Source organism: Cnephaeus nilssonii (assembly GCF_951640355.1).
Source record: "Cnephaeus nilssonii genome assembly, chromosome: 3".
NCBI lineage: Eukaryota > Metazoa > Chordata > Mammalia > Chiroptera > Vespertilionidae > Cnephaeus > Cnephaeus nilssonii.
The window spans coordinates 3,670,164-3,696,739 of record NC_137074.1 but is presented as its reverse complement, the minus strand read 5'-3'; the positions used below and the strand labels follow the sequence as shown (position 1 = coordinate 3,696,739).

Genomic DNA, 26,576 nt, shown 5'->3' with positions numbered 1-26,576 from the left:
ATTGACGATTTGATCCAGCTGGAGTTAGTTTGTATCCCTATGTACATAGAATGAGCGAGGGGTCCGTTTTCATTCTTCTGCGTGTGGAGATCCGCTCGCACCAGCATGCGTGTTACTCTGTCCATTGGCTTGTCTTGGCAGCCTTGTCCAGATGCTTGTTTACCCACGTGTATGTTTATTTCTATCCTCTCCGTTCTATCCCATCGCTCTCTGTCTCACCTTCTGCCATCTGGACTTTGACTTTGGTGCCCACGTTTTCTGGAGGAGCAAGGACCCTCAGGGCACAAGTGCTTTGGCCTCTGGGAATTTCCCTTAGCTCTGTAGGTTCCAGATTTACCCCAGCATTTGGCCTGGCAGTTCATCATGTCGTCATTCTTCAGTGCTTTTAAGATGATGTTTTAATTATTTTATGCAGCATTTCTCATTGTTTTCATCAAGAGTTCTAAAAATCGAGCCTACCAATAAAAAACGGAATTCAAAACTACATATCTCTGACTTTGAGATTTGGGACAGTCTGTTTCTGAGAAGATTAATTTTGGGAAGTAGGCAAGTTATTCATGGCATCTTAAAAATGATCACTGTTTACTGCTGCTTTTAAAGTCAGAATTTCTAATAGCTAGTAATTAATTTCATTAATTGAGCATTTTTTTTGTCCTCAGTTTTCTGCTCGGGGGGCATTATATATTTTTAATGTGTTAACACAACAAACCTATAAGATCATGGGTATTGGTCCTATCATTTCTCCCTGTTGTACGAGTGAGGAGACAGACCTGCGAGGTTCTGAGACTTGCCTGAGGACACCCAGCGATGATTAGCTGAGTTTGACCCACACCCAGGTCCTCGGACTCCGGAGCCTGGCTCTGGACCCCAGGGCTCCCCGTCTCCTTGTCCCAGTTTCAAATTCTTGTATGAAAACTGGAAGGCTTCAAGGACGGAGTGTTAGTCTGCTGTCCTTCTCCCCGGCCTCCTGGTGGTGGAAATGGGAACTGGGCCGGGCCGAGCTCTGGAGAGGCCTGGCGCTGTTCTCACTGCTCAGGAACCACCGGGGAAGCAAGTGTGAATCTGATTCCTGGGCTGCAGCTCCGGGTCTGAGGCAGCAGCTGGAGTCACGGTCAGGACCCTGACGCTTTTTGCACTCCGGGGAGCGTCCTTGTAGTGGGCGTGATCCCCACTTCGAGAAAGGCTGGTCTGCGGGTGACGTGATGAATCCCTGCATATTGTGGACTTGTTGTTTACTCCGATTTCTGTTACTAAAGGGCAAGTTGATGTTTTCCCAGGGCCTGGGGGATGGCTCTTTCCCCCTTTAATTTCTAATAGCTAGTAATTAATTTCATTAATTGAGCACTTTTTTTTTGTCGCAAGTTTTATGCTCGGGAGGGCATTATATATTTTTAATGTGTTAACCCAACAAACCTATAAGATCGTGGGTATTGATCCTATCATTTCTTTAGGATATGCTAACTTGCCAAATAGGAGTACTAATAGGCAAGATATGGTAACTTGAAAAGTGACTTGATTGAATTCGCTCCGAGAGAGAAATGAAATTCTAAAAACTAAGATTTTGTGGGGTAGGATGGAGCCTTGGGAGGCTCAAACCATTGTGATAGCGAGGATTTTTTTCACACCCCATCCCCCCAACCAGTTTTTGCCCACCTGGGGGTGATATGGTCCCTGCTGAGCATACTTGCTCTGAGGGCTCCACGTTTTGGAATTAGATATGGTAACCTCTTTTCAAGTTACCATATCTGCCTTGAAAAGCAGTGGAGACGTGAGTTAGCGTGAAAGGAAGGGGTCAGAGAGCTGTGTAAGTGCTGCTGTTGGGCAGAAATGAGAGGGTCCAGCAGCACAGCTTTGGTGTAAGAATGCAGCGGGGGGGGGGGGGGGGGGGGAGGGGCGGGGAGGGGGCGCCGAAGGGGAAAATGAAGCACCTCCTTAGTTGAAGAAGACACACCACAACCTCTCTTTTTCTCCCTCCCATTTCCCCCTCAGATTGTGAAGTGGTCAGACTGTTGTGCGCCGTTAGCTTGCAGACCTGGGGACCCTTATCAGTTCATCGCCAGAGCAAGCGTGGATGACTTCAGCAGGCTGGGGGTGGCGTTCATGGAAGACAGACTCCAGATGGCTAACGGGTTGATACCCCAAAAGATTGTTTGTAAGTAACTTTAAACATTTTTAATATATATATATATATTTAATATATTTTTATTGATTTCAGAGAGGGAGAGAGAGAAAGATCAATGATGAGAGATAATTACTGATCGGCTGCCTCCTGCACGCCCCACACTAAGGATCGAGCCTGCAACCCAGGCATGTGCCCTTGACAGGAATTGAACCCAGGATCCTTCAGTCCACAGCCGACATTCTATCCACTGAGCCAAACCAGCTAAGGCTAATATATACATATATACTAGAGGCCCTGTGCATGAAAATTCATGCACTGGGATGGGTCCCTCAGCCCAGCCTGCCCCCTCTCACAGTCCGGGAGCCCTCAAGGGATGTCCTACTGATGGCTTAGGCCAGCTCCCTGCGGGCCTAAGCTACAGTCTGGCCTCCCTCTGGGGGTGGTGACCGAGCTGATCAGAGGAACGCGCCGCCCCCATCACCCCACTGCTGCTGCTGCCACTGCGGCCACCACGGCTATGGGCCCTCGCAGCCACTGCGGTGTTTTCATCAACAGGGACTCCAGTCCCTTCACCACGAAAAAAATGACAACTTTCTTTAGGCATTTTCAAGATATCTCTTTCATAGGGTATGACCTTTCTCTCTCTCTCTCTCTCTCTCTCTCTCTTTCTTTTCCTCACCTGAGGATAGTTTTCCATTGATTTTTAGAGAGCGTGGAAGAGAGAGGGAAAGACAGAGAGAAACATCAATGTGAGAGGGACATATCGATTGGTTGCCTCTTGCATGAGCCCTGACCTGGGCCCGGGTCAGGGAGGAGCCTGCAACCTAGGTATGTGCCCTTGACCGGAATCGAACCAGGACCCTGCGGTCTGCAGGCCGGGGCTCTGTCCACTGAGCCAAACCGGCTAGGGCGGGATAGGACATTTCTTAGCCCTCCAGCAGCGGACCTTTGTTTTTTCCTCCAGGAGTGAGGTGGACAAACCCTAGATCACTTTTTGGATTCTTATAGCCAAGTTACCAAGAACGCCGTGAGTGGCGTACAGGGAGCTTAGCCAATGAGCGGCCAGAAAAGGTGTTTCCTGTGCAGCTCACGTGCGGAGGCGGGACTTCCGGCGCACTCTGGCTGCCGGCCCTCTCCGGCCCTCGCAGCTGCTGCGGCTTTGTCCAGAAGGACGTCCGGTCTAATCAGCATATTACCCTTTTATTAGTGTAGATTGATTTCAGAGAGGAAGGGAGAGGGAGAGCAAGATAGAAATATCCACGATGAGAGAATCATTGACCGACTGCCTCCTGATCAAGCCTGTAACCGGGCATATGACCTGCCCGGGAATCGAACCGTGATCTCCTGGTTCATAGGTCAATGCTCAGCTACGGAGCCATTCCCGCTGGGCTGTTTGTAAGTAGCTTTAGATGTTTTCATTATAGCAGGTGTCGTAGGTGATGAGCTCACGTACTGTTGAGTACTCCTACTTGGCATGACTTAAGTGAATGCTTATTCTCGGTTTAATTCAGTCAACAGGTTAGATTTCCATAATAGTATAAAGTTCAGACATGTGCCAAGTTTTTTTGAGGAGCTCACCCCTGAGAATATCATGAGCGCTTTTAAAATTCTTAAACAAGGATATCCCATAATCGCACTGTCTGAGGGCGAGCATGGAATTCAGAACCCATGGGATAGTTATTCTTCCCAACCTCGTACAGAATCACTAGTTTCTAGATTGTAGTTTGATTGAATGGAAAGCATAGTCAGTGTTATTATGAAGTTCTAAATCTTAGTTTTTTATCTGAAATATATACTGTACATACCATAATATTTTGGGACACATTTTTTTTTTTTTAAGAAACATGCAAGATGGTCTTCCTTAATTGGGCCTCTCAGCTGGCTTCCAGGGTCCAGGATGTCTTCACTGGCATCTTGAGCAAATGACTGTTCCTTACCAGCTCGGGGATTTGTGTAAATCGCCTCCTTTTCCCATTTGCCACGTGCGTGTGCCGAATCCCACGTCAGGTGTATAGCAGGTGCTCGGGACTGGATTTCGAATCAGTGATTGTACATGATATTCCAGCCCTGAGAGCAGATCCTGGAAGACCCTTCTTCCGGCCGCGCCTAGGGAGCCCCTGGGCGTGGCCTTTCCCGGGGTGTGCGTGGACAGACCCCGAGGAGTGCCTTTCTGTTGTGTAGTTTCATTATCGTATCGGAGAGGGACACCCAGGAAACTGAGTCTGGAAGTCAGTGGCCAAATGACCTCTCGGGATCTCCCTTTCTTCCCTCGTCAGTGGGGGAGTCCGAGATTTTCCAATTCAGAGGTGTTGTGGGATTCCACCTGAGACCATCCGGGGCCCCTCCTGGCAGGTGGGAGCACTTTCCTGGTTCCAAAGGATGCCGCGGAGTTAGGTGGGGCGGCCGTGGGCGCCCAGGAACCTGAGTCAGGGAACGCAGGGAGCGCTCCGGGGTTTTGCACGGGGAAGCAGGACAAACCAGAGAGTTGACTGCGTGTCTTTTCTGCTCATGCGCCAGCGGTGCACCTGCAGGACTCCACTCTGCAGGAGCTCAAGGACCAGGCCGCTGCCACGCCAGCCCACAGCCTGCAGCCGGGCCCCGAACCTGCCGTCCAGGGTGAGCCTGAGCCGGGCGTCATGGAGCACGTTGGCAAAGATGACCGGAAGGTTCTCGGTGCAGAAGCCACGCCAGGGCGAGGCGGCGCCTCCGGGAACGAGGACGCTGGGGAGAGCGACCGAGGAGAGGGCTGCACCGAGCTCTGCGGCCTCCACCTGTCCAGCTGCCATGAGTGTTTGGAGCTGGAGAACAGCACCATCGAGTCCATCCGGTTTGCATCTGCAGAAGACATTCCAGATCTTCCCTACGACGCCAGCGGCGGCGGCGGCGGCGGCGGCGGCGGGGAGGGCGTGGCTGATGCCGACGGCCCCGAGCGAGAAGGGAGGAGGACCAACCTCACGGGGAAGGCACCCAACATCCTCCTCTACGTGGGCTCCGACTCCCAGGAGGCCCTGGGCCGGTTGCAGGAGGTCCGGTCCGTTCTGGCCGACTGCGTGGACCCTGACAGCTACACGCTGTACCACCTGCCGGAGGAGAGTGCGCGCCGGGACCCGTGGCCGGACAACTGCCTGCTGCTGGTCATCGCCAGCAGGGAGCCTGTTCCCGAAGACGTGCACCAGACGTTCCTGGCCTACCTGTCCCAGGGCGGGAAGGTGCTGGGCCTGTCTTCGTCCTTCGCGTTGGCTGGCTGCCAGGTGACCAGCAAGGACGCGCTGCAGGCGACGGTCCAGAGCCTGGTCTTCTCCAAGGCCGACCGGAGCCAGGTGGAGCTCAGCGTCCTGAGCAGCGGCTGCGTTTACGAGCAGGGCCCCGGGGAGCCACTCAGCCCCGGCCCGCTCCAGGGCCACCTGGACAACGAGGACCAGGACAGGCTGATTGTGCAAGTGCCTTTTGGAGCGCGTGGAGGAGAGGCCGTGCTCTGCCAGGTAGGCGGCGGGCGGCCCTGTGGTGGTCTTTGGGTACATCTGACGGGGAACGTGCGGGCACAGCTGTGCTCTGCCAGGTCTGAGAGACCCGGGGGCACTTTGGACCTGCGGCTGGGAGTTTCTGCTGATGGGTTAGATCAGGGCTTTCCTGTCGTGTGAGTATCTCGTCTAATCGGAATACTCGCAATGGAGGAACATTATTTATTTCAGAGAGAGAGAGAGAGAGAGAGAGAGAGAGAGAGAGAGAGAGAGAGAGAGAAACATCAGTGATAAGAGAGAATCATTGACTGGCTGCCTCCTGCACCCCCCACACTGGGGATTGTGTCCACTACCAGAATTGAACCCGGGACCCTTCAGTTCCCAGGCTGACGCTCTATCCACTGAGCCAAACCAGCGAGGGCAGAATCTTTTTATTGAGTTTGGGAACTGTTTCCTTTTTTGTTGGTTTAATTTTTTAAAATATATTTTTATTGCTATCAGAGAGGAAAGAAGAGGGAGAGATAGAAACATCAGTGATGAGAGAGAATCGTGGATCGACTGCCTCCTGCACGCCCCCTACTGGGGATCGAGACCACAACCTGGGCATGTGCCCTGATGGGGAATTGAGCTGTGATCTCCTGGTTCATAGGTTGACGCTCCACCACTGAGCTACCTCAGCCGGGCTGTTGTTTTAATTTTGTATGCTGACTCTCATTCCAGCCCTCCTGAGTCTTTTTGGTTTTCTGACCAAACATTTTTCAAGGGTGTAAGTTTGTTTCTTTACCATTTTCCCCGCTCGTTTGTCTCTAAGATGCGTATAAACAAGGAATCTGGACATTGGGACAGATGAACATGGGCAACCAATCACGTTTCCTCTAGGTTGCAAACCACATGGGTTTGTTTTTGGAGGCCTAATCCATGTTCGTCTTATCTTTCTCTGTAAATACGGTAACTATAGTAACTGCATTCTCAGAAAATCCACTCTAAAACCCGACTTCCTCGGGCCGTATTTCAGTTCTGAAGAGCGAACTTGACCGCCCGGTGCACAGACGTACTAGAAAATCGATTCGGCACTGTGGCGACCGTTTCTCCGAGCTGCACGGCCGGTCTGCCTGCTGCTCCGTCTAAGTTGACCCCGTTGCTGTCATAAAATTCGATACCGCATGCGTTGGCCTCGGAAAAAAGGCAATACGATGCAGCTTCAAAAATCAGACCCAGAGGATTAGTGTCATTTGTGATCTCAGACGGCTCCCAGCCTCTGTGACAGGGTCACCGCTCGCCCCTCCGGCCTGTGTCGCTGCGAGGCCTCGCCGCCGAGATCAGCCAGCAAACATCACCGCAGGCTGGTTCGTTTCCTCTTTCCCGCTGGGTTCCATAGCCTTCATCTTGGCCGTAAATCGGGTAATGATGTAACCCAGTCAGGGGGGCCCAGGACTTCAAGCGCAGCCGCAGCTGCACAGTGGGCGGTGGCCTGGCGGCCAGGGGAGCCCGCCACGCTGTTGCCGTCCGTCACCGCGGGGCGGGGGGGTCTGCAGCCCCGGCTGTGCCGGCAGGTTTGCAGGGAAATGTAAGGCTGTGGGTTATGCTGAGATTAGAGTATCAGAGGGGCCAGGAGTTTGGCATGAAATCCAGATAAAATCTCTACAATGGATTAAAAAAACATCTCTCTGTATATCTACATATATACAGACAGGGTGGGCAAAAGTAGGTTTTCAGTTGTGAGTACACAAAACACAGAGTTTATTCTTGTATTATTACTTATTCATTATTGTATTATATTCCATGCAAACAACCTACTTTTGCCTCACCCTGTATATTTTATATATGTGTGTATATATATATATATATATTTTTAAAAAATATATTTTATTGATTTTTTACAGAGAGGAAGGGAGAGGGATAGAGAGTTAGAAACATGGATGGGAGAGAAACATCGATCAGCTGCCTCCTGCACACCCCCCACTGGGGATGTGCCCACAACCAAGGTACATGCCCTTGACCGGGATCGAACCTGGGACCCTTCAGTCTGCAGCTGACACTCTATCCACTGAGCCAAACCGGTTAGGGCTATATTTTATTGAATATTAATTTTATTTAAAAATTTTCAAATTTTCAGTTATGGTTGACATATATTAGTTTTAGATATACAGCATAGTGATGAGACATTGATATAACTTAGGAAGCCATCACCCCGCTTAGCCTCGCACCCACCTGACACCGCACAGAAAGAGAGTCTTTTCTTCGTTAACTCGCCACGTGGCAGAAGTGGTTCCACTTCACGGCAGCGTCTTACCCGCGGCCGTGGCCATCGCTCGCGCCCTTTGTGGGGGGGCCGTCCTGTGCCCTGTCGGGTGTTAGCTGCATCACCCGGTAGATGTGGGTGGCGTCCCCCCTGAACGCCCCGTCAGAATCCGATCTAGAGGAGTTGTGAGTTCTGGTACGTTCCCCTGTAGGAAGACAGACGGTTCATTGACGGGCGGCGCTGTTTCAGTTTTCACTGCGTAACAGCCTGGACTGGGCGCCTGAAGTCCCTGATCTTAACCTCAGGCAGGTGAAGGGGGGGGTGTGGGGCAGGCCTTTCCCGGGTCCCCCCAAGCCACGCATCTGCCTGAGTTCCTGCAAACACACTCACACGGGGACGACGAGGACTGTCTCCCCGGTGGCTTCCCAGTGGTGATGGCCACCAGGTAGAGCGGGGCTTCCCGCCTGACCCCGTGCGCCTCCCGGGGTCCGTGGTGACTCCACGTGGGTCCGCAGCACACCCATCCTTGTAAGTGTCGGTCCCTCGTCTACTAGTCCCCACGTTAAGTGACTTGCCCAAGGTCCCCAGACTGGTCAGTGGTGAGAGTTGGGACCGGAAAGAGCTGGATTACCGTCCTGGGTCATGTCCCCCATGGCCTCCCGGCCCGACAGCCGCGGTGTTCCTAGGCTCTTCCGAGTCTTCTTATTGCTTGGCATTGCTCTCTGCATGCCCAGGCTCCAAGGTTACGTGGTGTCGATAATCAGCAGGGTTCACAGCCACGTTTTCACAAACACTGGCAAAGACACTGCTTCCGTGAATGTTCTGACGAAGTGGTGTTTCCCCCTCAGGCGCACCTGGAACTGCCTCCCAGCTCCTCCGCCGTGCAGACCGAGGGAGACTTTAACCGGCTCAAGTCCAGCAACACGAGGAGGTACGAAGTCCTGAAGGAGATCCTGACCGCCCTGGGCCTCCGCTGTGACGCGCAGCACGTCCCTGCCTTAACGCCTCTCCACCTGCTGCTGGCGGCCGAGGTGAGTGCTCAGCGGGAGGCGCACCGAGCCGCCCTTCTCAAAGCGGTCACCCTGGCCCTGGCCGGTGTGGCCCAGTGGATAGAGCATCGGCCTGCGGACCGAAGGGTCCCGGGTTCGATTCCGGTCAAAGGCACGTACCTTGGTTGCCGGCTCCTCTCCAGCCCGGGCCCTCGTTGGACACGTGCAGGAGGCAACCAATCGCTGTGTTTCTCTCACATCGATGTCTCTCTCTGTCTTTCCCTCTCTCTTCCACTCTCTTTAAAAATCCATGGAAAAAGATCCTCGGGTGAGGATGAACAACAGCAACAAAAACGGTCAACCTTGTCCTGACGCGTCCCTGGCAGTGGGCTTCCGCTTTGGTTTCTATTTTTGATTTTTCTATTCGGACCTCTGAGCAATCTTCAAGATGTCCAAGGATAACCAATGTATTTGGCATTTGCATCACAGGGAGGGCGGGCAGACCGTTAGAATTTAGAAGGTGTTAAGTCTTAAAACCCTGGCCCTTCCCACGTTAAGGGGAAAAGGGCCACTGTTTTATGTGTCCGGAGGAACTGGGAAACCACAGCGTAGGCACTTGGGATTAAAACCGCCGTTTGATTTGGACGGTTCTCGGCGAATCTCTGGAAGGGAAAATCCCCGCTTTGCTTTGTTTTTGGGCTGACGCCTGCCACCTGGTGGCCAATCCTAGCTGGTCTCACAGGAAAGGACCTGAGCCAGGCATGCCGGCGGGGGTTTTCCTGGCCTGGCGTCTGCCTTTGATGCCTGTGGCTGGTACCCGGTGTGAGCAGGTGGCTAAGCCCAGGCGAGGCTTCTGGCCAAGCTGCCAATTTCTTATTCTTTGTGGCACATTGTTTGGTGGGTCTGTTTCTGTCGCCTTCCCCAAACGGGGGGAGGGGGGAGTTTAGTGACGTGACCGTGCAGATTCAGCAAATGGCTGCTAGCCCAGGTGAGTCTAAACACCACACTCACCTGCTTTCCCTCGGGAAGAAGGCACTCTGTCTCCTCCCCCAGCCCTCAGAGGAGGAGGCGCTCTCCGTGGGTTACACTCTGTCCCGTGGCAAACTTGCTGTGCAGAGCAGAGCAGAGCTGTGAGCCTCCCGTGGAGAAGGCAGACACACCATCTGGGGCATTTAAGTGTAGGATGTTTGGAAGGAGTGCTTGAGGACTAGGTGAAATAGCATATGTGGAAGTTCTGTGTAAAGAGCACAATTATTATTATTATTATTTAAATATATTTTTATTGATTTCAGAGAGGAAGGGAGAGGGAGAGAGAGATAGAAACATCAATGATGAGAGAGAATCATTGATCATCTGCCTTCTGTATGCCCCCTACTGGGGATCGAGCCCACAACTCAGGCATGTGCCCTTGGCCGGAATCAAACCGGGACCCTTCGGTCCACAGGCCAAAGCTCTATCCACTGAGCCAAACCGGCCAGGGCCAGAGTACAGTTATTAAGATTAAGATTAGCTTGTTGAGAGGTTAAGTCACCAGTGTCTAGTGCTTCTAACAAGTGACTGGTGATATAGGTAATGATTTTAATTTAAAAATTAATAAAGCAACAGGTGCTTTTTTCCATCTAAGAACATTCTTGTACTAGAGGCCCGGTGCACAAATTCGTGCACCAGTGGGGTCCCTCAGCCTGGCCTGTGGGATCGGGCTGAAACCAGCTCTCCGACATCCCCTAAGGGGTCCTGGATTGCAAGAGGGCGCAGGCCAGGCTGAGCGACCCTACCGGTGTACAATTGGTGCCGCGGAGGGACACGAGAGCTTGGCCAGCCAGGGAGGGACCAGGGGAGGGCTCCAGGGCCTGTCCGGCCCGTCTTGCTTAGTCCCGATCGGCCGGACCCCAGCAGCAAGCTAACCTACCGGTCGAAGCGTCTGCCCCCTGGCGGTCAGTGCACATCATAGTGAGTGGTTGAGTGGCCTTAGCATATTATTAGCATATTATACTTTGATTGGTTGAATGGATGACTGGACGGACACTTAGCATATTAGGCTTTTATTATATAGGACTAGAGTTCTGATGCACGAAATTTTTGCAAGGGGCTTGGCCCTCACAGCCGCCACGGCTTGCCTTGGCCCTCGTAGCCACGGTGGCTTGCTTCGCCCCCACAACCACGGTTTCGTCCGGAAGGCTGTCTGGATGTTCAGTCTAATGAGCATATTATGCTTTTATTATTATAGATTGCATTTTCATTGCACAGTGTCTAGTCAGTTTGCACACTTTTTAATGGGTGCTCCTGGGAATTAATGGTGTGACTTTTGTTTGCACCTGCATCTCAGGAAATCAGAGCTCGCTGTCATTTATCTGTTTAGTGCGTTCTGTTAATAGAAGGAAAAGCACTACCTCCATCCATCTGGTGGCATAAAAAAGTATCAAAATCAAGCTGGAACTCAGAGCTTCCGCCTTGTAGACGACCCCCCTACAGACCTGCCACCTGGCAGGAGGGACAGAGCCATGTGGGCACGGGGCGATGGGACTGTCACTCTCAGAGACTTCCCCCTCTCCTTGCCTGGGCATGGAGGGCTGAGGCTGGAGGGCTGAGGAGGAGCCTGCCTTCCCCGGAGGCTCACGGCCAGGGAGCAACAGACCAGGGCTTGCCCTTGACTGCGCTTCCTGACCTTGCCCGGGAGTCTGACCATGCTGGTCTTGGGACGTGTGCCTCTAGACCAGGGGTCCTCAAACTTTTTAAACAGGGGCCAGTACACTGTCCCTCAGACCACTGGAGGGCCGGACTATAGTTTAAAAAAAACTATGAACAAATTCCTATGCACACTGCACATATCTTATTTTGAAATAAAAAAACAAAATGGCAAAAACACCCGCATGTGGCCCACGGGCCGTAGTTTGAGGACGCCTGCTCTAGACTCTTAGAGCAATGGAGAAGAAGGGGACCCTGGCCATCTTCCTGTGAGCAGAAGTTGGGACTCCAGGCTTTTCCCGGGTCTCCTTAGGGTGGCTGTGACCTGAGATCCCGAAGGTTTTGGGTCGGGCACGTGCTCACATGACAATACACAGCGGGTGCTTCCTCCTCTGGTCCTTCGCTTCTTGCCACTGCCTGAGGTGGGGGACCCATGTCCCCTGTGGATTGGTAACCCCTGTTCACAAACCATGGGCAGGCGATGCTTGAACAAGATTAAAGCCCATATTTGTTCTGCAGACACACACACAGATATTGCACACAGACTGCAGGCCCGCCAGCCCCCTGGACACAGCTGACTTCGGAGGAGAGTAACACCCAGCAGTGCCCACGTCTCATTCCGAGTCTCCGTTTGCTCTGGTTGAGCTTAGATGTCTCTCTCTCCTGCGGGCTACTTTCCCTCCCCACTGCTTCCCTCCGAGGTGATTCACTTTGGGAGCCCGAGGGACTGAGCGAGGGAGTGCGTGTCCTCGTTTCTTGGTGTGTATTAGTTTCTCCCAGAAGACGTGGTCTCTGCTGTGGACGGGAAGGGAAGACGTCAGGGCGTTATTCCTGGCATGCACGCTCTGTACGTGAATGCGAAGGTGGCTGCTCGCCCGCCGTGACGGGCTTTCTGGGGCGGCCGGGGGATCCCTGCCCCTCTCCTGAGGCCGCGGCCCAGACCTTTCAGAGCAGCTTCTGGGCGTTGTGCTGGGGGCCCAGTGTTTGTAGAGACGGATGGCAGGTTGGGGCTAGAACACTTCCCATCGGCTTTGCTTTCCTGCAGCCTTCTCAGCAGGCCTCATTGCTCCCCAGGGAACGAAGTTGGCAGCGGAGAGGTTCCAGGCGTCCTGGCACCCCGGGGTGGTACACGCAGCCCACCCTGGGGTTCATCCCCCGCCTTCCCAACCCAGGCCTGTTCTCTTCCTGTAAAACACGCGGTGACCACACGGTGTCGCTGCTGAGCTAGGCTGCCTGGTGAACAGGCTCCCCGGCACCATAAAGTCCTTTTCTCTCTCGACATCAGAGTCTGGTTTCACAGAATAATTTAGTAGTTTTCCACGATACTGGTGACACGTTCTTCTGGGCCTGTGAGATTATTTCAGGGTCACAGTTCATAATATTCATCTTCCATTAACCATGGACTGTGCACAGGGTGCCGTTACAGGATGGAATGTGAAAGAACCGAATACACACACTGGTTATCTAAATAGAGTTACTGCGTGCCAGCTGTGTTTATACAGTTTGGTGCCCACACACTCGCCCTTTATAGCAAACGGCGCGGAAGATTTATGAGGCACCTCGTGCTGCCACATGACCGCGATGTGAATGAAAGAGACTGGCACGGGGATCCGAGTAGAAACATAGGCCCAAAGTGCAGTTGGCCCTCGGTGTTTGCAAGGGGTGTGTCCTGAGACCTTCAGCGACACCCAAACGCCACGGTATCGTGCGATTTCCGCTGTGAAATCCAGCCAGTATGATTCTGCGGCGTCACCGTGCGTGATCAGACTGGGCAGCCAGCTCCTGAGGGGCAGACTCCTGGTGGCCGAGCGTACCTCCTCTCCGACCGGGGTCTCGCTGGTTCCTCGAACCTCCCAGGGGCGGGATCGAAATTCGGGCCTCAGCAGATTTATGATCTGTCAAAGTAAACCAGTAAAACACATGAGCACATGCACACCACACACATATACCCACAGAAAAAAGACTGGAAGGAAAGACAGTACATATATGGTATATTTTTGGGTGGTGGGCTAAGAGCGATTTTAATAAGCTTTTAAAACTTTTGTTGTATTTTTTCAAATTTTCTACAATGCACCTGTATTATTTTTATAAAGAGCAAACCCAGTTATTAAAAATTAAAAACCAAATTACTCTATGTCAGTAGACTTTGAAGGCATTCCATAAAGTGTCAAAACTTGAATAAGAGGCAAGAAGTCCCATATCGCCCTGGCTGGTTTGGCTTCATGGATAGAGCGGTAGCCTGCGCGGACTGAAGGGTCCCGGGTTTGATTCCGGTCAAGGGCACATCCCCTGGGCTGAGGGCTCGATCCCCAGTAGGGGCCGTGCAGGAGGCAGCCGATCAATGATTCTCTCTCATCGTGGATGTTTCTCTCTCTCCCTCCCTCTCTGAAATCAATAAAAAGATATGTAAAAGAAAAGTCCCATATAGGTGTTGATATTGGTTTAATGTTTGACATCTATGTTAATTATATGAAAAGTGTTAGCTTTGTTAGTAAATGACTCGCACTGATGAGTGGCCATTAGGCTTGATTGTGGCTCTCAGGCCCCAGCCATCCCGGCTTCTGGGGGTGGGAGGTCCTTCCAGGTCATGATTGGAGCGCCTCTCCTCCCCGCTGCTTGGATGCAGCCGTTTCTTGATGGAGCCCCGTGAACTGTTTCTCGGAGAGGCCCACACCCGTGCTGACACCTAACGGGGAGTCCTTCCCGGCAGGTGGCCCCCTTTCTGGGGTGTGGGCGGAGCACCAGACGCATGAGCCACACGCTGGCCCCAAGGGTTCTGAGGAGCAAGATTTCGGGGCGGCCACCACCCCGCCCTGCCATTGGTGGTGACGAGAAGTCAGCAGGAAGATGCCTTCATTGTGGGGGGCGTGAGTGTGTTTATGAGCATCACCGATTTTATGGAAAAAACAATTCTTTCCCTTACCGAACCTACAGTCCAACTGAGAAACGCCCCCTCTTGCTTCCATTTTGATTTCTGCCAGGGACGGGGCGGAAAGAAGAGGGCGTGCAGTGGCGGCCTGTGGGGGCTGCCCCACACGGATGCGGGAACCCCAACGGCACAGACAGAGCCTCAGCCTCCTCCGCCCCTGCAGAGCAGCTGCCTGGGTCCCTTTCCATCCCCCAGCCTAGGGAGGGAGGAGGAGGAGGAGGAGGAGGAGATGGAGGAGGAGGAGAGGGGGAGGAGGAGGGGGAGGAGGAGGAGGAGGAGGAGGAGGAGAGGGGGAGGAGGAGGAGGAGGAGATGAGGAGGAGATGGAGGAGGAGGAGAGGGGGAGGAGGAGGAGGAAGAGGAGGAGGAGGAGGAGGAGGGGGGGGGGAGGAAGAGGAGGAGGAGGAGGAGATGGAGGAGGAAGAGGAAGAGGAGGGACAGTGCCCAACCACCCGGCTCGCCCCTTCCCCTGGGACACCCCGCTCTTTCAGAAACCACAGAGCGGGATTCTTTGGAGCGTTCCTCTGGCTGGTCGCTAACGTGGGGGACCTGGGAGAAGCAGTCAGGATGTTGGCAGCCTGGCGCGGGCGCATGTGGTTCCTTTGCCTTGGGGTCAAGGTATAACTGTAACAAGAAGTGACAACTGGGTTTGTTATTAAAGCAACTGGCGGAAAATCGCCCTGTCTGTGTGCGTAACTGGTAGTGTGGGAGTTGCGGGATGGATCAGATAGGCTTAAAGACAGAAACCAGCCCTGACCGGTGTGGCTCCGTGGATAGAGCGTCGGCCTGCGGACTCAAGGGTCCCAGGTTCCATTCCGGTCAAGGGCATGTACCTTGGTTGCGGGCACATCCCCAGTAGGAGGTGTGCAGGAGGCAGCTGATCGATGTTTCTCTCTCATCGATGTTTTTAACTCTATCCCTTTCCCTCTCTGTAAAAAAAATCAATGAAATATATTTTAAAAAAAAAGACAGAAACTAGTCTCACATTTTGATTTGATTCCACCCCAAATCATTTGCCGTAACCCCCCCTTTCCCCCCCCCCCCGCAAATAACAGCAACATTGTTGATCACGATAGTTTGATAGTTGTAAACAGGTCAGAAAATCCCTGTCCAGTCCCTTCCACCGGGAATTCCCTTCTTGATGCTGGTTGCTTTAGGAAGAATCTTAGCCTAAATCGCACCATACGGTTCCAATTCTTCCTTCTCCTACCAGCCACTTCCTGTCGCCAACGCCGCGTGCCTACTCCGTGTGTGACCTCGCTGTGGCCGTTTCTGGAACACGAGATGATCTCTCCTGTCACAGCACTCGTTACAGCTCACCGAGTGCCTTCCCGCGTGCCGCGGTCTCCTCGGTCTCCCGGGGGCCCCGGGGCGGGGCGCCCAGTGGAGAGCCGCAGGCCTGAGGCCGAGTTCATCAGAATTCTCCGCGTGTTTTTTTAGCGCCGTGTCTGGTACGGAACGCTTCCTCCCTTCACCTCTAATCCCCGTCCTGCGTCTTGAACGTGCAGCGAGGGGAACTTCTGGTGTTCCTCTTGAGAGACCCGTGTTCGGGGATCCCCGGGAGAGACGCTCCAGTTCCAGGTGCGCCCTGAATAGCTTCTGACGGCGGCGGGCGCGCTGGTGGCAGCTCTTCCCGGCCCGGCCCGGGAGGCGCAGCTGGCAGATGAAAGGCAGCCTTTCAGAGCCGTTCGGCGATGACTGTTCGCGAGGCTCTTTCATGCCCCGTCTCTCCTCCCCTCTCCCCTCGCCCCGGCCCTCAGCAGCGCCTTTTGTTCATTTTAACTGACTTCCTGGTGTCCAACACAATTCCTGTGGCCAAGGTGACATGATGGGTTTGACACTGAAGCAAAAGGAAGGAATGACGCGTGGGGTGGTTTCCTTAGCTGCCTTTGTTTTATTCTTTTATTTATTTTGGGGGGGGGGGGAGGCTTCTCAGCTACTGTACACACTGTATTCTCATCTGAATCCCGCTCCCACAGGAAGGTGTCGGGCAGCGCCTTTGGAGTAAATCCCGGGCTGACGTCCGGGCGGAGGCTGAGCGGTGGGGAAGCAGGCCCACCTTGGGTAGTTCTCCGCTGCTGCCGGTGGGGTGGGGTTTGGGGGTTCTCGGTGTCGCCCTCTTGCTGGCTGGCCTGGGGAAGGGCAGCCGGGTCTCTGAGCGGCAGCGACCTCTTCCCCAGCGGCCTATCTCGGGCGGCGGTGTGACTTCCTCGGACTATTTCTGTCCACCGCGGTGCAGTCGCAGATGGTGGATGGGAAGCAGGCTCCTCTGGAATAAAACATCGCCCAGGACCAAATGTTTCAGGCCCGAACGTCAGGCCCTAATAGCTGCCACGTGTGCGCCGGCCGGGACGTGGCCGGAGCTCCGGGGAAGCAGATTGGAGCTGCCTCGGGGAGTCGTGTGGCGTCCTGGTCTTCGGAGCCGATTTCTGTCTCCCAAGTCGGAAAAAGACAGCCCGGGGCAGGAGCCCGCACTGGGGCCGGGTGGGAGGGCGCGATCCAAGGCCCGCACCTTCCTTGTGGCCGCGCTAGGCCCTCGGAGCGTGGCTCTTGCTCAGCGACGCTGGGGGCTGGGACCTGCCCTCCCCTGAGTGACGGGTCCTTCACTTTCCGGGATCTGACCGACAGGTGGGGGCATCTTGGGACTGCGTCCATGCTAACCACTTGAGAATGCTGCTCCAGGAATTGCGCCGTCTAGAAAACATGTTCGTGGTGTTTCTGGATTTCAAGACTGATGGGCAATTTGTGGAGCCGCGTGGCGTCGAATCCTCTGCGCGCCCCGCTGGCGGGGACCAGCGGCGGCTCCCTGTGCTGGATCCCGGGGGGCCGCCAGGCAGGGGGAGGCCTCTTTGGCTTCCTCTGAGAGTGGGCCAGCAGCATAGCAGCGGGAGGCTCAGCCCAGGTCGGTCGGTCTGTCTGTCTGTCCATCAGTCCCTTTCTCTCGGAGACAGGAGAGTGCGAGTCACTTCCTTAGTTTAGTTCTTGTCCGGGCCCCGTCGCTGCTTCTCAGTAGATGCATCTGCCCGGGCCCCGCGGGGCCGGTGAGGCCACGGCCCAGGGACCCCGCACTCCTGGTTGTCTTCTGCACCGTCCCTGCTTGCAGGTCCCCCTTTCTGAAGCCGCTCCCAGGCTCCCAGGCTCCCAGGCCCCGGCGTGGGGCGCCGTCGGCGGGAGAAGCGTTGGTGTCAGGCACTGCGGCTGGCTCATTGCTCAGGGAGATGCTCTCCCTCCCAAGGACGCTGGAGCTCACACCCCCTGGTCAGTTGAGCGGCACCCTGCATGCCAGCTCCTTGGTCTCTAGGACATTGTTTTAACCAGTTAACTACCACCTGTCCAAAATGGAAACCATCCCCACATGCCACGATATTTTGAGTTTAACTTAAAAAAAAATCAATTTGCAATGAATATTATAAAAATAAATAGATTACTCACAATTCGGGTGTTCTTGAATATTTTCAGCTGAAAATTCTCACAAAAAATGATTTTAAAGTTGGTCAGGGCTGCCACTTAGGGAGAACATTTAAAAAAAATATTTTATTGATTTTTTACAGAGAGGAAGAGAGAGAGATAGAGAGTTAGAAACATCGATCAGCTGCCTCCTGCACGCCCCCGACTGGGGATGTACCCGCAACCAAGGTACGTGCCCTTGACCGGAATCGAACCTGGGACCCTTCAGTCCATAGGCTGACGCTCTATCCACTGAGCCAAACCGGTTTCGGCCTCTTTTTTTTTTTTTTTTTTTTAATAGATGTGCGTGGCGTGTGGGGAAGGCCTGCCGCTTGCGTCTCCGGACGCTTATGGCGTCCAGTGGGTTAATTTCTCGTCCTCGGTGGTCCTGAGTCTTTCTAATCTTAACATGAATATAAAGACGTCTGTTCACATGTTTGTTTTAGCTAAAGCTTCAGGGAAGGGCTGGAAGGTTGCAGAACCAGAACCAGGGAAACGGACTCTCCGTCGACACCGCCTGCCCCGGGGTTTTGTTGGGTGGGTGTGAGTTCTGTGTGTCTCCCGTGCGGGTGTCCAAGGGTGGGGAGAGAGAGGCGATGGGTGAAGAGGTGGGTTGTGGGAGCACTCACACCCCAAGATTTACATGCAGATTCTCAGGAGAACCTCGTGGGCGGGTGGCCCGGCCCGGGCAGCCGGCAGGCCGCGGGGCCGCCGCACGGGGCTTGGTCAGTCAGTGTCTGTCCTGAGCCCTGAGCTGGACAAACCCCGGTTTGATCCCGGTTGCCGTCGCAGGCAGAGGGAACGTCTGAGATATTGAAATGGAGTATCCTTCCTAGAAAACGGGGAAAGCTTTGCCTCTGTGCCGCGGGAAAGTGCCTGACGAGCTGTCTTCTTGTCTTTGAGCAAAAATGAACCCCACCCACAGGGCTTAGCACGGTGACTGAGGGAGGGCTCCACTCCCCCCTCCTGCTTTCGGGCTCGGTAGCTAAGGAAAAATGTCTTTTAAAGGAAAACAGTCCATCGTGGTTTCATAAATGAAAAAATGATGGTTCATTTTTCGGGGGGATGGGGTGGGAGAGGGGCATGGCCAGACTCTTCCAGCCTAGAATTGCCTAGATTATTCTAGACTGCTGCTTTCCATGGCAACCTCGATATACGTGATGATTTACAGGTGTTTTTATTTTATTTTTGGCTGTTTAGTCCATAAAACGCTTTAAAGGTCAAAGGTCTTCGTTTTGAAGATCCTCCTCTTTGAGAGTATTTTCCTCCCGTGATGATGGGATTAGGCGTCTCAGGTTCGCTGAGTGGGTTTGTCACAGACGATGGCCTTTTAGAGGACAGCCCACTGCCTCTTAGCTCTCAGTCCCTGACCTTCTCTCTCTCTTCGGTTGGGGGAGGGCCGATGAAATGACCTGTCACATCTTTTCCCGGACTCTGCCGTGTCATGCTGGTTCCAGGCGAGCAATTAGATGCAAAGCAAACAAACAAAAACAACCACAAAAAAACAAACAAAAAAAAATTAAAAAATTATTTTTAAGTGGTTCCTTTGATGCATTCTTTTCTAAGAATTCGTGATTATAACCATTTTCACTTTAAACTGGAACAATTTGATAACCTCCACCCACAGTTCATTTCAGCACAACGAAAGGAAGTTATGCTTCTGCTGTATCTTATCTCAGGCTCTTTCTCCAGCCAGTCTTCCCGTTAACTTAAGGATCATCAGTGCCACACAGCGTAGCAGCCTCACATGTACAAACCCGGTGTGTTTTCCAAGTTTGTGTGCTACATGGCTGTTTTCAAGTCATGTGTGCCAGAGGTTTCCTTTCCAGCTCACGGAAACCTTCGCGCTCCGCAATGCGGTCCCACCACGGGTCCCACCTCGTGGCCCTGCGTCTGACAGACTCTGGCCGGCGATCAGGAGCGCAGGGGGACCCTGAATACTTCTCCCTGTGTCTCCGGCGGTCGACTCAGAATTTAAGGGCTTTACTATCTTCCAGGCCCTGCTCAGCCACAGACAGTCTCGTTGGACCCCTAGTAATACCGTGGTAGGTGTCCGTATGGAGAAGTAATGAACTCGCATGGGGAGGTTAATATTTTTCTTATACTTAAGAAAACATTTTTTATTCTTTCGCGCAATTGTTTGTACAAATGAAAAAATTCAGGGTGGTGCCTTTTCCACAACCAGTAAATTTTGTTAAGCTACCAATCCTGGTGAGTAGATGAAACACAGTTTATTCTGGTATTATTATTTATTAATTATTGTATTCTTTTCCATACAAACAACTATAAACCTACTTTAACAAATATGTTTTTATTGATTTCAGAGAAGAAGGGGGAGGGAGAGAGAGAGAAATATCAATGATGAGAGAGAATCATGGATCGGCTGCCTCCTGCACGCCCCACGCTGGGGATGGAGCCTGCAACCTGAGCATGTGCCCTGACCGGGAATCGAACCATGACCTCCTGGTTCATAGGTTGATTCTCAGACACTGAGCCACGCTGGCCGGGCTGTAAACCTACTTTTGCCCCACCCTGTATTTCATAGAAAATTTCCCACATACAAAAAATAAACAGACGAATGTCCTGACCCCTGTGTGGTCAGCAAGCCACTTCACACTTTTCTATTCTGGCCAGTGTTATCTCATCCATTCCTACCCACTCCTCCTGTTTATTTTGAAGCAAATCTCAGATCAGATTGCTCATCTGTAAATATTTTATTTTTATTTTTTTATATTTTATTGATTTTTTACAGAGAGGAAGGGAGGGGGATAGCGAGCTAGAAACATCAATGCGAGAGAAACATCGATCAGCTGCCTCCTGCACCCCCCGCACTGGGGATGTGCCCGCAACCAAGGTACATGCCCTTGACCGGAATCGAACCTGGGACCCTTCAGTCCGCAGGCCATCACTCTATCCACTGAGCCAAACCGGTTAGGGCTGTAAATATTTTAGTATGTGCGTCTAAAAGATCAGAGCGCTATTTAAAAATACAACCCAATACCGCTATCACACCAAAACCACGATTCCTTCACACAATCCCGCCGGCAGCCAGCGTCCCAGTTTCCAGGGGACAGACTCTTGGAAGAGGGGCTGGCTCACCCGTGCACGGGGTCCTTCGTGAAATGAACCCGAGAAGGAAGCAGCTAGAGCTCAACCCTGGCAGCTTTGGGGGGAGTGATTCAGAAAGCTGATCTCCGTGCCTCTTTTGAATGCCATGTTTTACCCCCGTTTTTAGGCCGTTCTGAAAACGACAACCAATAGCCGTTTGTAATAACGTGCAAAGCCACCCCGCACCTTGAGATGGGAGTTTTGTTCCGCCCTCCCCGTGCAGCACTAACGGGAGTCCCTCACCCGCTTTTCTGCCTGCGCAGCCCTGGTTTCCCGGGGGGCGGGGGGCGGCATGGATTCTTGCTCCGTATGCTTTCGCTTCAGGTTGACGTTTAGCCTTTGACCCAGCCACTTTCTTACAATAAACAGCTTGTTGATGAGAGCAGCTGCCCCGCAGATAGTTTCCAGATTGTTCTCCGGCGGAGGACAGCGTGCACCTTACGGAGAAGCCGGCTGGGGCTGCGGCTCCTCCCCGCGCTGCCTGCCTGCCTGCCTGCCTGCCTGTCTGCCTGTCTGCCTGCCTGCCTGTCTGCCTGTCTGCCTGTCTGCCTGTCTGCCTGTCTGCCTGTCTGCCTTTGAAGCCGGCTGTCAGCCTCGGAGCGCTGAGCTGTTTATAGCAGGGAAACGGCGTGAATCCGGATCAGAAATCGGGTCTCACCGTCTTGACTGTTTTATTTTATTCTCCGAATGAATGATGGCGTTTTCTAGAAGTTTCTGCCATGTTCCTTACATTGCAGTAGGAATTCCTAGCAGTCAGTATGTGGGAATGCGTGTGCCGGTGGTGCCGTGTGGGGAAGTGGACGGGACATACTTTATTTTGTGTAGAAACCGGGTTCCTGGACTATTTAAAGGAACACGGTAACTTGCGAACTGTTAACTGTATTGCCCTTTAGAAATAAGGCAGTACTTTAAATATATATATATATATATATATATATATATACACACACACACACATATATATATATGTGTATGTATATATATATATATATATGTTTTTGTTGTTTTTAAAAATATATATTTATATTGATTTCAGAGAGAAATGGAGAGAGGGAGAGAGAGAAACATCAATGATGAGAGAGAATCATGGATTGGCTGCCTCCTGCATGCCCCCCACTAGGCATTGAGCCCACAACCCAGGCATGTGCCCTGACCAGGAATTGAACCTGGGACCCTTCAGTCTGTAGGCTGACGCTCTATCCACTGAGCCAAACCGGCTAGGGTGTTTTTTTTAATGCAAAGGACAGGTACCCTGATGGCTGGGTAATTTATGCGGCTCAGAGGTGCCCCTTAGCTTGGCTTTCCGCTGCTCCCCCAGCCGCCCGGGCTGCCGCCTGGACTGGCCTGCCTGCCGCAGCAGCTTCATTAGGGTCAGACTTCCAGCCGCGGAGCCAGCCCGTTGCCCCAAACTGGCCACCAGGGGCTGCTGTCAGGACGGTGAGGCTGAGCTCACCTCCCCAGGGGCGAGTTTACTGTTTCTACAACCAGTAAATTTTGTTAAGCTACCAATCCTGGTTTCCCAGCTCAGTCTCACCACCAGCCTCCCGTCCCCAGGCTGCTCACGGCGTGTCCCTCCAGCCAGGTATTACGTAGGCCCTGGACGCAGTTCAAGACCCGCGATGAAGACTTGTGTGTTTTTCATTCAGTGCCAGTAAGCTGTTATTAACACACTGATTCCACACACGCCGCAGAGCTTCGTGAAACGCGCTGGGGTCTGTGCTCGGGGAACCCGCTTCCTGCGTTTGGACTCCAGGGTCCGGGCCTCCGGGGGAGTGGCCCTTGGTGATCAAAATCTGCTTTTTCTGGAAGGTGTTCTTGCCCCGAGTGGCCCCAGCAACTCCTTCCGAGCGTAGACAGCACGGAGGGTCCTGCTGACCCACCGAGGCGTGAAATGCTAAAAGGTATTCTTGGTGGTGGTTTCTTGATTTTTTTTTTAAACAAAAATTGTATCTTTGATGATTCCAGGATTAACAGCAGAGCAGAAATGTACAGCGAATATCAGAGCTGACAGGTGCCTTGGAGTTTCTGGAGCAAATTCCTTCATTTCCTCCCAACTTTTTTTTTTTTTTTTAAATATATTTTATTGATTTTTTTACAGAGAGGAAGGGAGAGGGATAGAGAGTTAGAAACATCGATGAGAGAGAAACATGGATCAGCTGCCTCTTGCACACCCCCTACTGGGGATGTGCCCGAAATCAAGGTACATGCCCTTGACCGGAATCGAACCTGGGACCCTTCAGTCCGCAGGCCGTCGCTCTATCCACTGAGCCAAACCGGTTTCGGCCTCCCAACTTCTTATGTAAGGAAAACTGAAACGTAAGCAGGGCTGAAGGGGTAGGTCACAAACCCCGCGCGGGCCGCCCCTGACTCAGCCCCGGTGGACATGAGATAAGGAGGGCTCAGGGGTTTGTGAAAGATGCCCGTGTTCCTGCCTCTCTCAGCTCAGGACCTGGCGCAGCTGCGCACGGGAGCGTGTGCCGTCACGGCCTGGCCTCTCGGAGTCGGCGGGCAGGGGCACCCGTTCCCGCTGGGCCCTGCCTGGTTTCCTGTCACCGAAGTAGCCAGCGGCCTGCTGGTGGGCGATGCCTCTGGGTGGCCGGCGTCGCCCTCCCGGGCTACGGGCACATCCCGTCTTCCCCTGGGCCAACCTGTCTAAACTTCTTCCCATAGAACATATTTTAAAAGTGCTGTCTTTCAGAACATGAAACGTCTTCGAGCCCTATGCTGTGAGGCCAACTGGTGGATCTTTTATACCCAACCCAAGGATGCTCGCCCCTGAGCAAGGAAAATTCCGCCGTCAATCACGTCATGAGTTACAGGATTTACAACTTTTCTTTCACCTTTTTTTTTTTAAGATTTTCTAAAAATGATTTTTTTTTTTTTTGAGAGAGAGAGAGAGAGAGAGAGAGAGAGAGAGAGAGAGAGAAACATTGATGTGAGAGCAAAATGTCGATTGGCTGCCTCTTGCACACCCCTACCAGGGATCGAGCCTGCAAGCTGGGCCTGTGCCCTGACCGGGGATCTAACCGGCAGTCCTTGGGTGCGTGGGAGAATGCCCAACCAGCTGACGCACACTGGCCAGGGCTCTCTGATTGCTTGCTTCTATGAGCTTTTTTTTTCTTCTTGGTGAAGGGTAAGTAGTGTAGAAATCTCCTGTATTATTTATGTGAGTATCTGACTGCCCCATTCGACTGTAACCCAAGATCATTTGAAGGCAAGGACCATGTGTTGTCAATCTTGGTATCACTTTCCCCGTGTGTTGCCCACAGTAGGCATTTAGTCAGCGCGTTTCGTTAGAACGTTGAAACGCGTTTGGCCTTTCCCACTAAGGCGCTGTGAAGCGCTTCCCCCGCTCCTGTGTCGGGGAGACCCGCGGGCTGGGGCGCAGGCCCGCACCAAGCCGCCAGCAGCTCCCACGCGCCGCCCCGTCCGGTCTCGCTCAGTCACCCGTTACTCAGGTGGAACGGGAGTTTCGTAAACAACCACGTTCAGCCGTCGGAAAGAATCAGCTGTGGCTGTGCCTGAGGAAAACTGACAAGACGGCCTTCAGGGGGAAGTGGGGAGAGTTTTCTCTTTTATCAGCGTGCTTCCCAGGTTGGAGGCGATGCCCGGGCCGCCGGCCGGTCCGCGGCTCCTTCCCGTGCACGCGCGGCCCCTTCTGCAACGAGGCTCCTTAGCCCGGCTCCTCGGGGTGCTGCGTGCGCATCTGCCCTTTGGCACACGTAGGTGGCGTCCCGGGCCCCACCCCACGTGGCATTCCCTGGGACTCTCGGAATTTTCCAGTGTCGTGGTGACAACACATGGACCTTTGTTAAAGTAAGGGGACTGGATAGAAAGCTCTGGACCTTCCCTAAATCCTCTGCAGACCGCCACCTCCCTTTTCGGGCCCCGTGGATATTTTACTATTGCAACCCGAGAGCTGCTCTGATTTCTACTGAGGAGCTAACACTGGGGACTAAACACTGAATCTTGAAGCTGATTGAAACACGAAGACACTGAGCCCTGGCCGGGTGGCTCAGTGGGTCGGAGCACCAAAAGGCTGCGGGTTCCACCCCTGGTCAGAGCACCTACGTAGGTTACAAGTTTGATCCTTGGTCGGGGCTCGTACAGGAGGCAACCGATCCATGTTTTCCTCTCTCCCCACTTCCTCTCTCTCTAAAACAAACAAACAGAAACCACCCACACGTCCTTGAGGATTTAAGAAAAGGAGAAGGAAAGAGGCCTCATAGCTCTCCAGAGGGTCAAGGCCGGGCCCACAGGTTAGGGCAAACTGTATAGGATGGTGGCCTCTGGGACCTGAGTATCGGCCCTGCCTGGCGCTCCAGGCCTGCCGCCCACTCGGCATTGTGGAGTGGGAGGTCACACCTGTGCCGTGTGTGCCAGCCAGCACGTGCCACCCCAGGGCGAGCTGGGCAGGGCGCCCCACAGGTGTCCCACCCGCAGCGGGCTCACAGCGCACAGCCTTCTCGGCGTCCCACGCCCGTCCCCAGCCCCGGGAGCCTGTTTGTGTTGGACGGGGACAAAGGGCGGCGGTGCAGGCAGGCGGGCTTAATGAAGGCCCTGGAGACTTCTGCGGATGTGGAGCCCAAGCCCCGGCCGCCAGTGCAAGTTAGCGCCTCTCGTAGGGGCGGTGGCCGCCTCTCTCCCTCCCTCCCCGCCCCCCCCCCCCTTTCTCTCTCTCTCTCTGTCCCCACACTCGCAGGACGGGTTTCACCTCTCAAATGAGCCCAGTTGGCCCAGCGGAGGTGTGATGCCCGTAAAACCAGCCTCGTTAGAAACGACTTATTCATTACCTCTGTTTTACGGGTCCACCCAGCCTTTTGTGCTCTTTCGCGAGTTGGCAGGTAACAAAACACGCAGTGAGCCGTGGCCTTTCGGAGCCTCAGCCGAGCGATACGTTTACACAATAAAAGGAATACGGTGTGACCGGCATTTACTGGGTGCCTCCTGTGTCCCGGGCCCCGGGGCCCGGGAGTGACTGTGCCGGGTGCGGACGGAGGTGCCGGCCCACCTGTCGTCCTCCCTTTGGCGTCCCAGGGCTGTCCTCTCGGGTCCCCGCTGCTCACCAGTGAAGGACCTGGGTGTGAGGGGGCTCATCGCGCTGCTGGGCCCACGACGGGCCTCAGGGCTGGCTTGGGAGGGGGGGTCCCTCCCGAGCGAGTCCCCTCGGCCAGCCCCCAGCCCCCAGCCCCCGTGGGCTCTCTCCCAGCCGGGGCGTTGGCCACTGTCCCGGCTACTCTGCCCCCCTTCGGTGAGGTCAGCCCTGCTCTTACAGGAGCGTCCTCGTTTGGTGATGAAGGCGTGCTGTGCGTGTCCTCACGGTTGTGAAGACGCCGCGTCAGTGTGGCCGTGGCTGTGACGCACCAGCTTGTAAACTACAGCGGTAGGAACGGGTTTGTGGTTGTTGTCTGTTCCTGTTTCCTCGAGCGTGTTTGAGAACGAGACAGCCGTAAAAACGAGCTTGTGTTCCATGTCTGTGTGTGGATTCCTTTTCTGATTTACACACTGCTGGTTGCCTAGCCACGTACAGTGTTACTACTGAGGCACAACTAATGGGACTATTTGCAGAGGCCACTGTGTCTCTGAGGTAGAAA

The 26,576-nt window shown here is 53.6% G+C and overlaps 1 protein-coding gene across 4 annotated transcripts in view; it reads left to right on the top strand.

Moving 5' to 3' along the window:
* Nucleotides 1-26,576, top strand: part of HLCS (holocarboxylase synthetase) — a 173,121-nt gene that overhangs the window by 17,207 nt on the left and 129,338 nt on the right. For all 4 annotated transcript variants that reach the window (XM_079766667.1, XM_079766666.1, XM_079766664.1 and 1 more), the window contains 3 exons: nucleotides 1,990-2,152; nucleotides 4,640-5,604; nucleotides 8,674-8,856. In XM_079766667.1, the coding sequence (XP_079622793.1) occupies nucleotides 2,101-2,152; nucleotides 4,640-5,604; nucleotides 8,674-8,856 (1,200 nt within the window). In that variant the 5' untranslated portion in view covers nucleotides 1,990-2,100. The remainder of the gene's footprint in view (nucleotides 1-1,989; nucleotides 2,153-4,639; nucleotides 5,605-8,673; nucleotides 8,857-26,576) is intronic.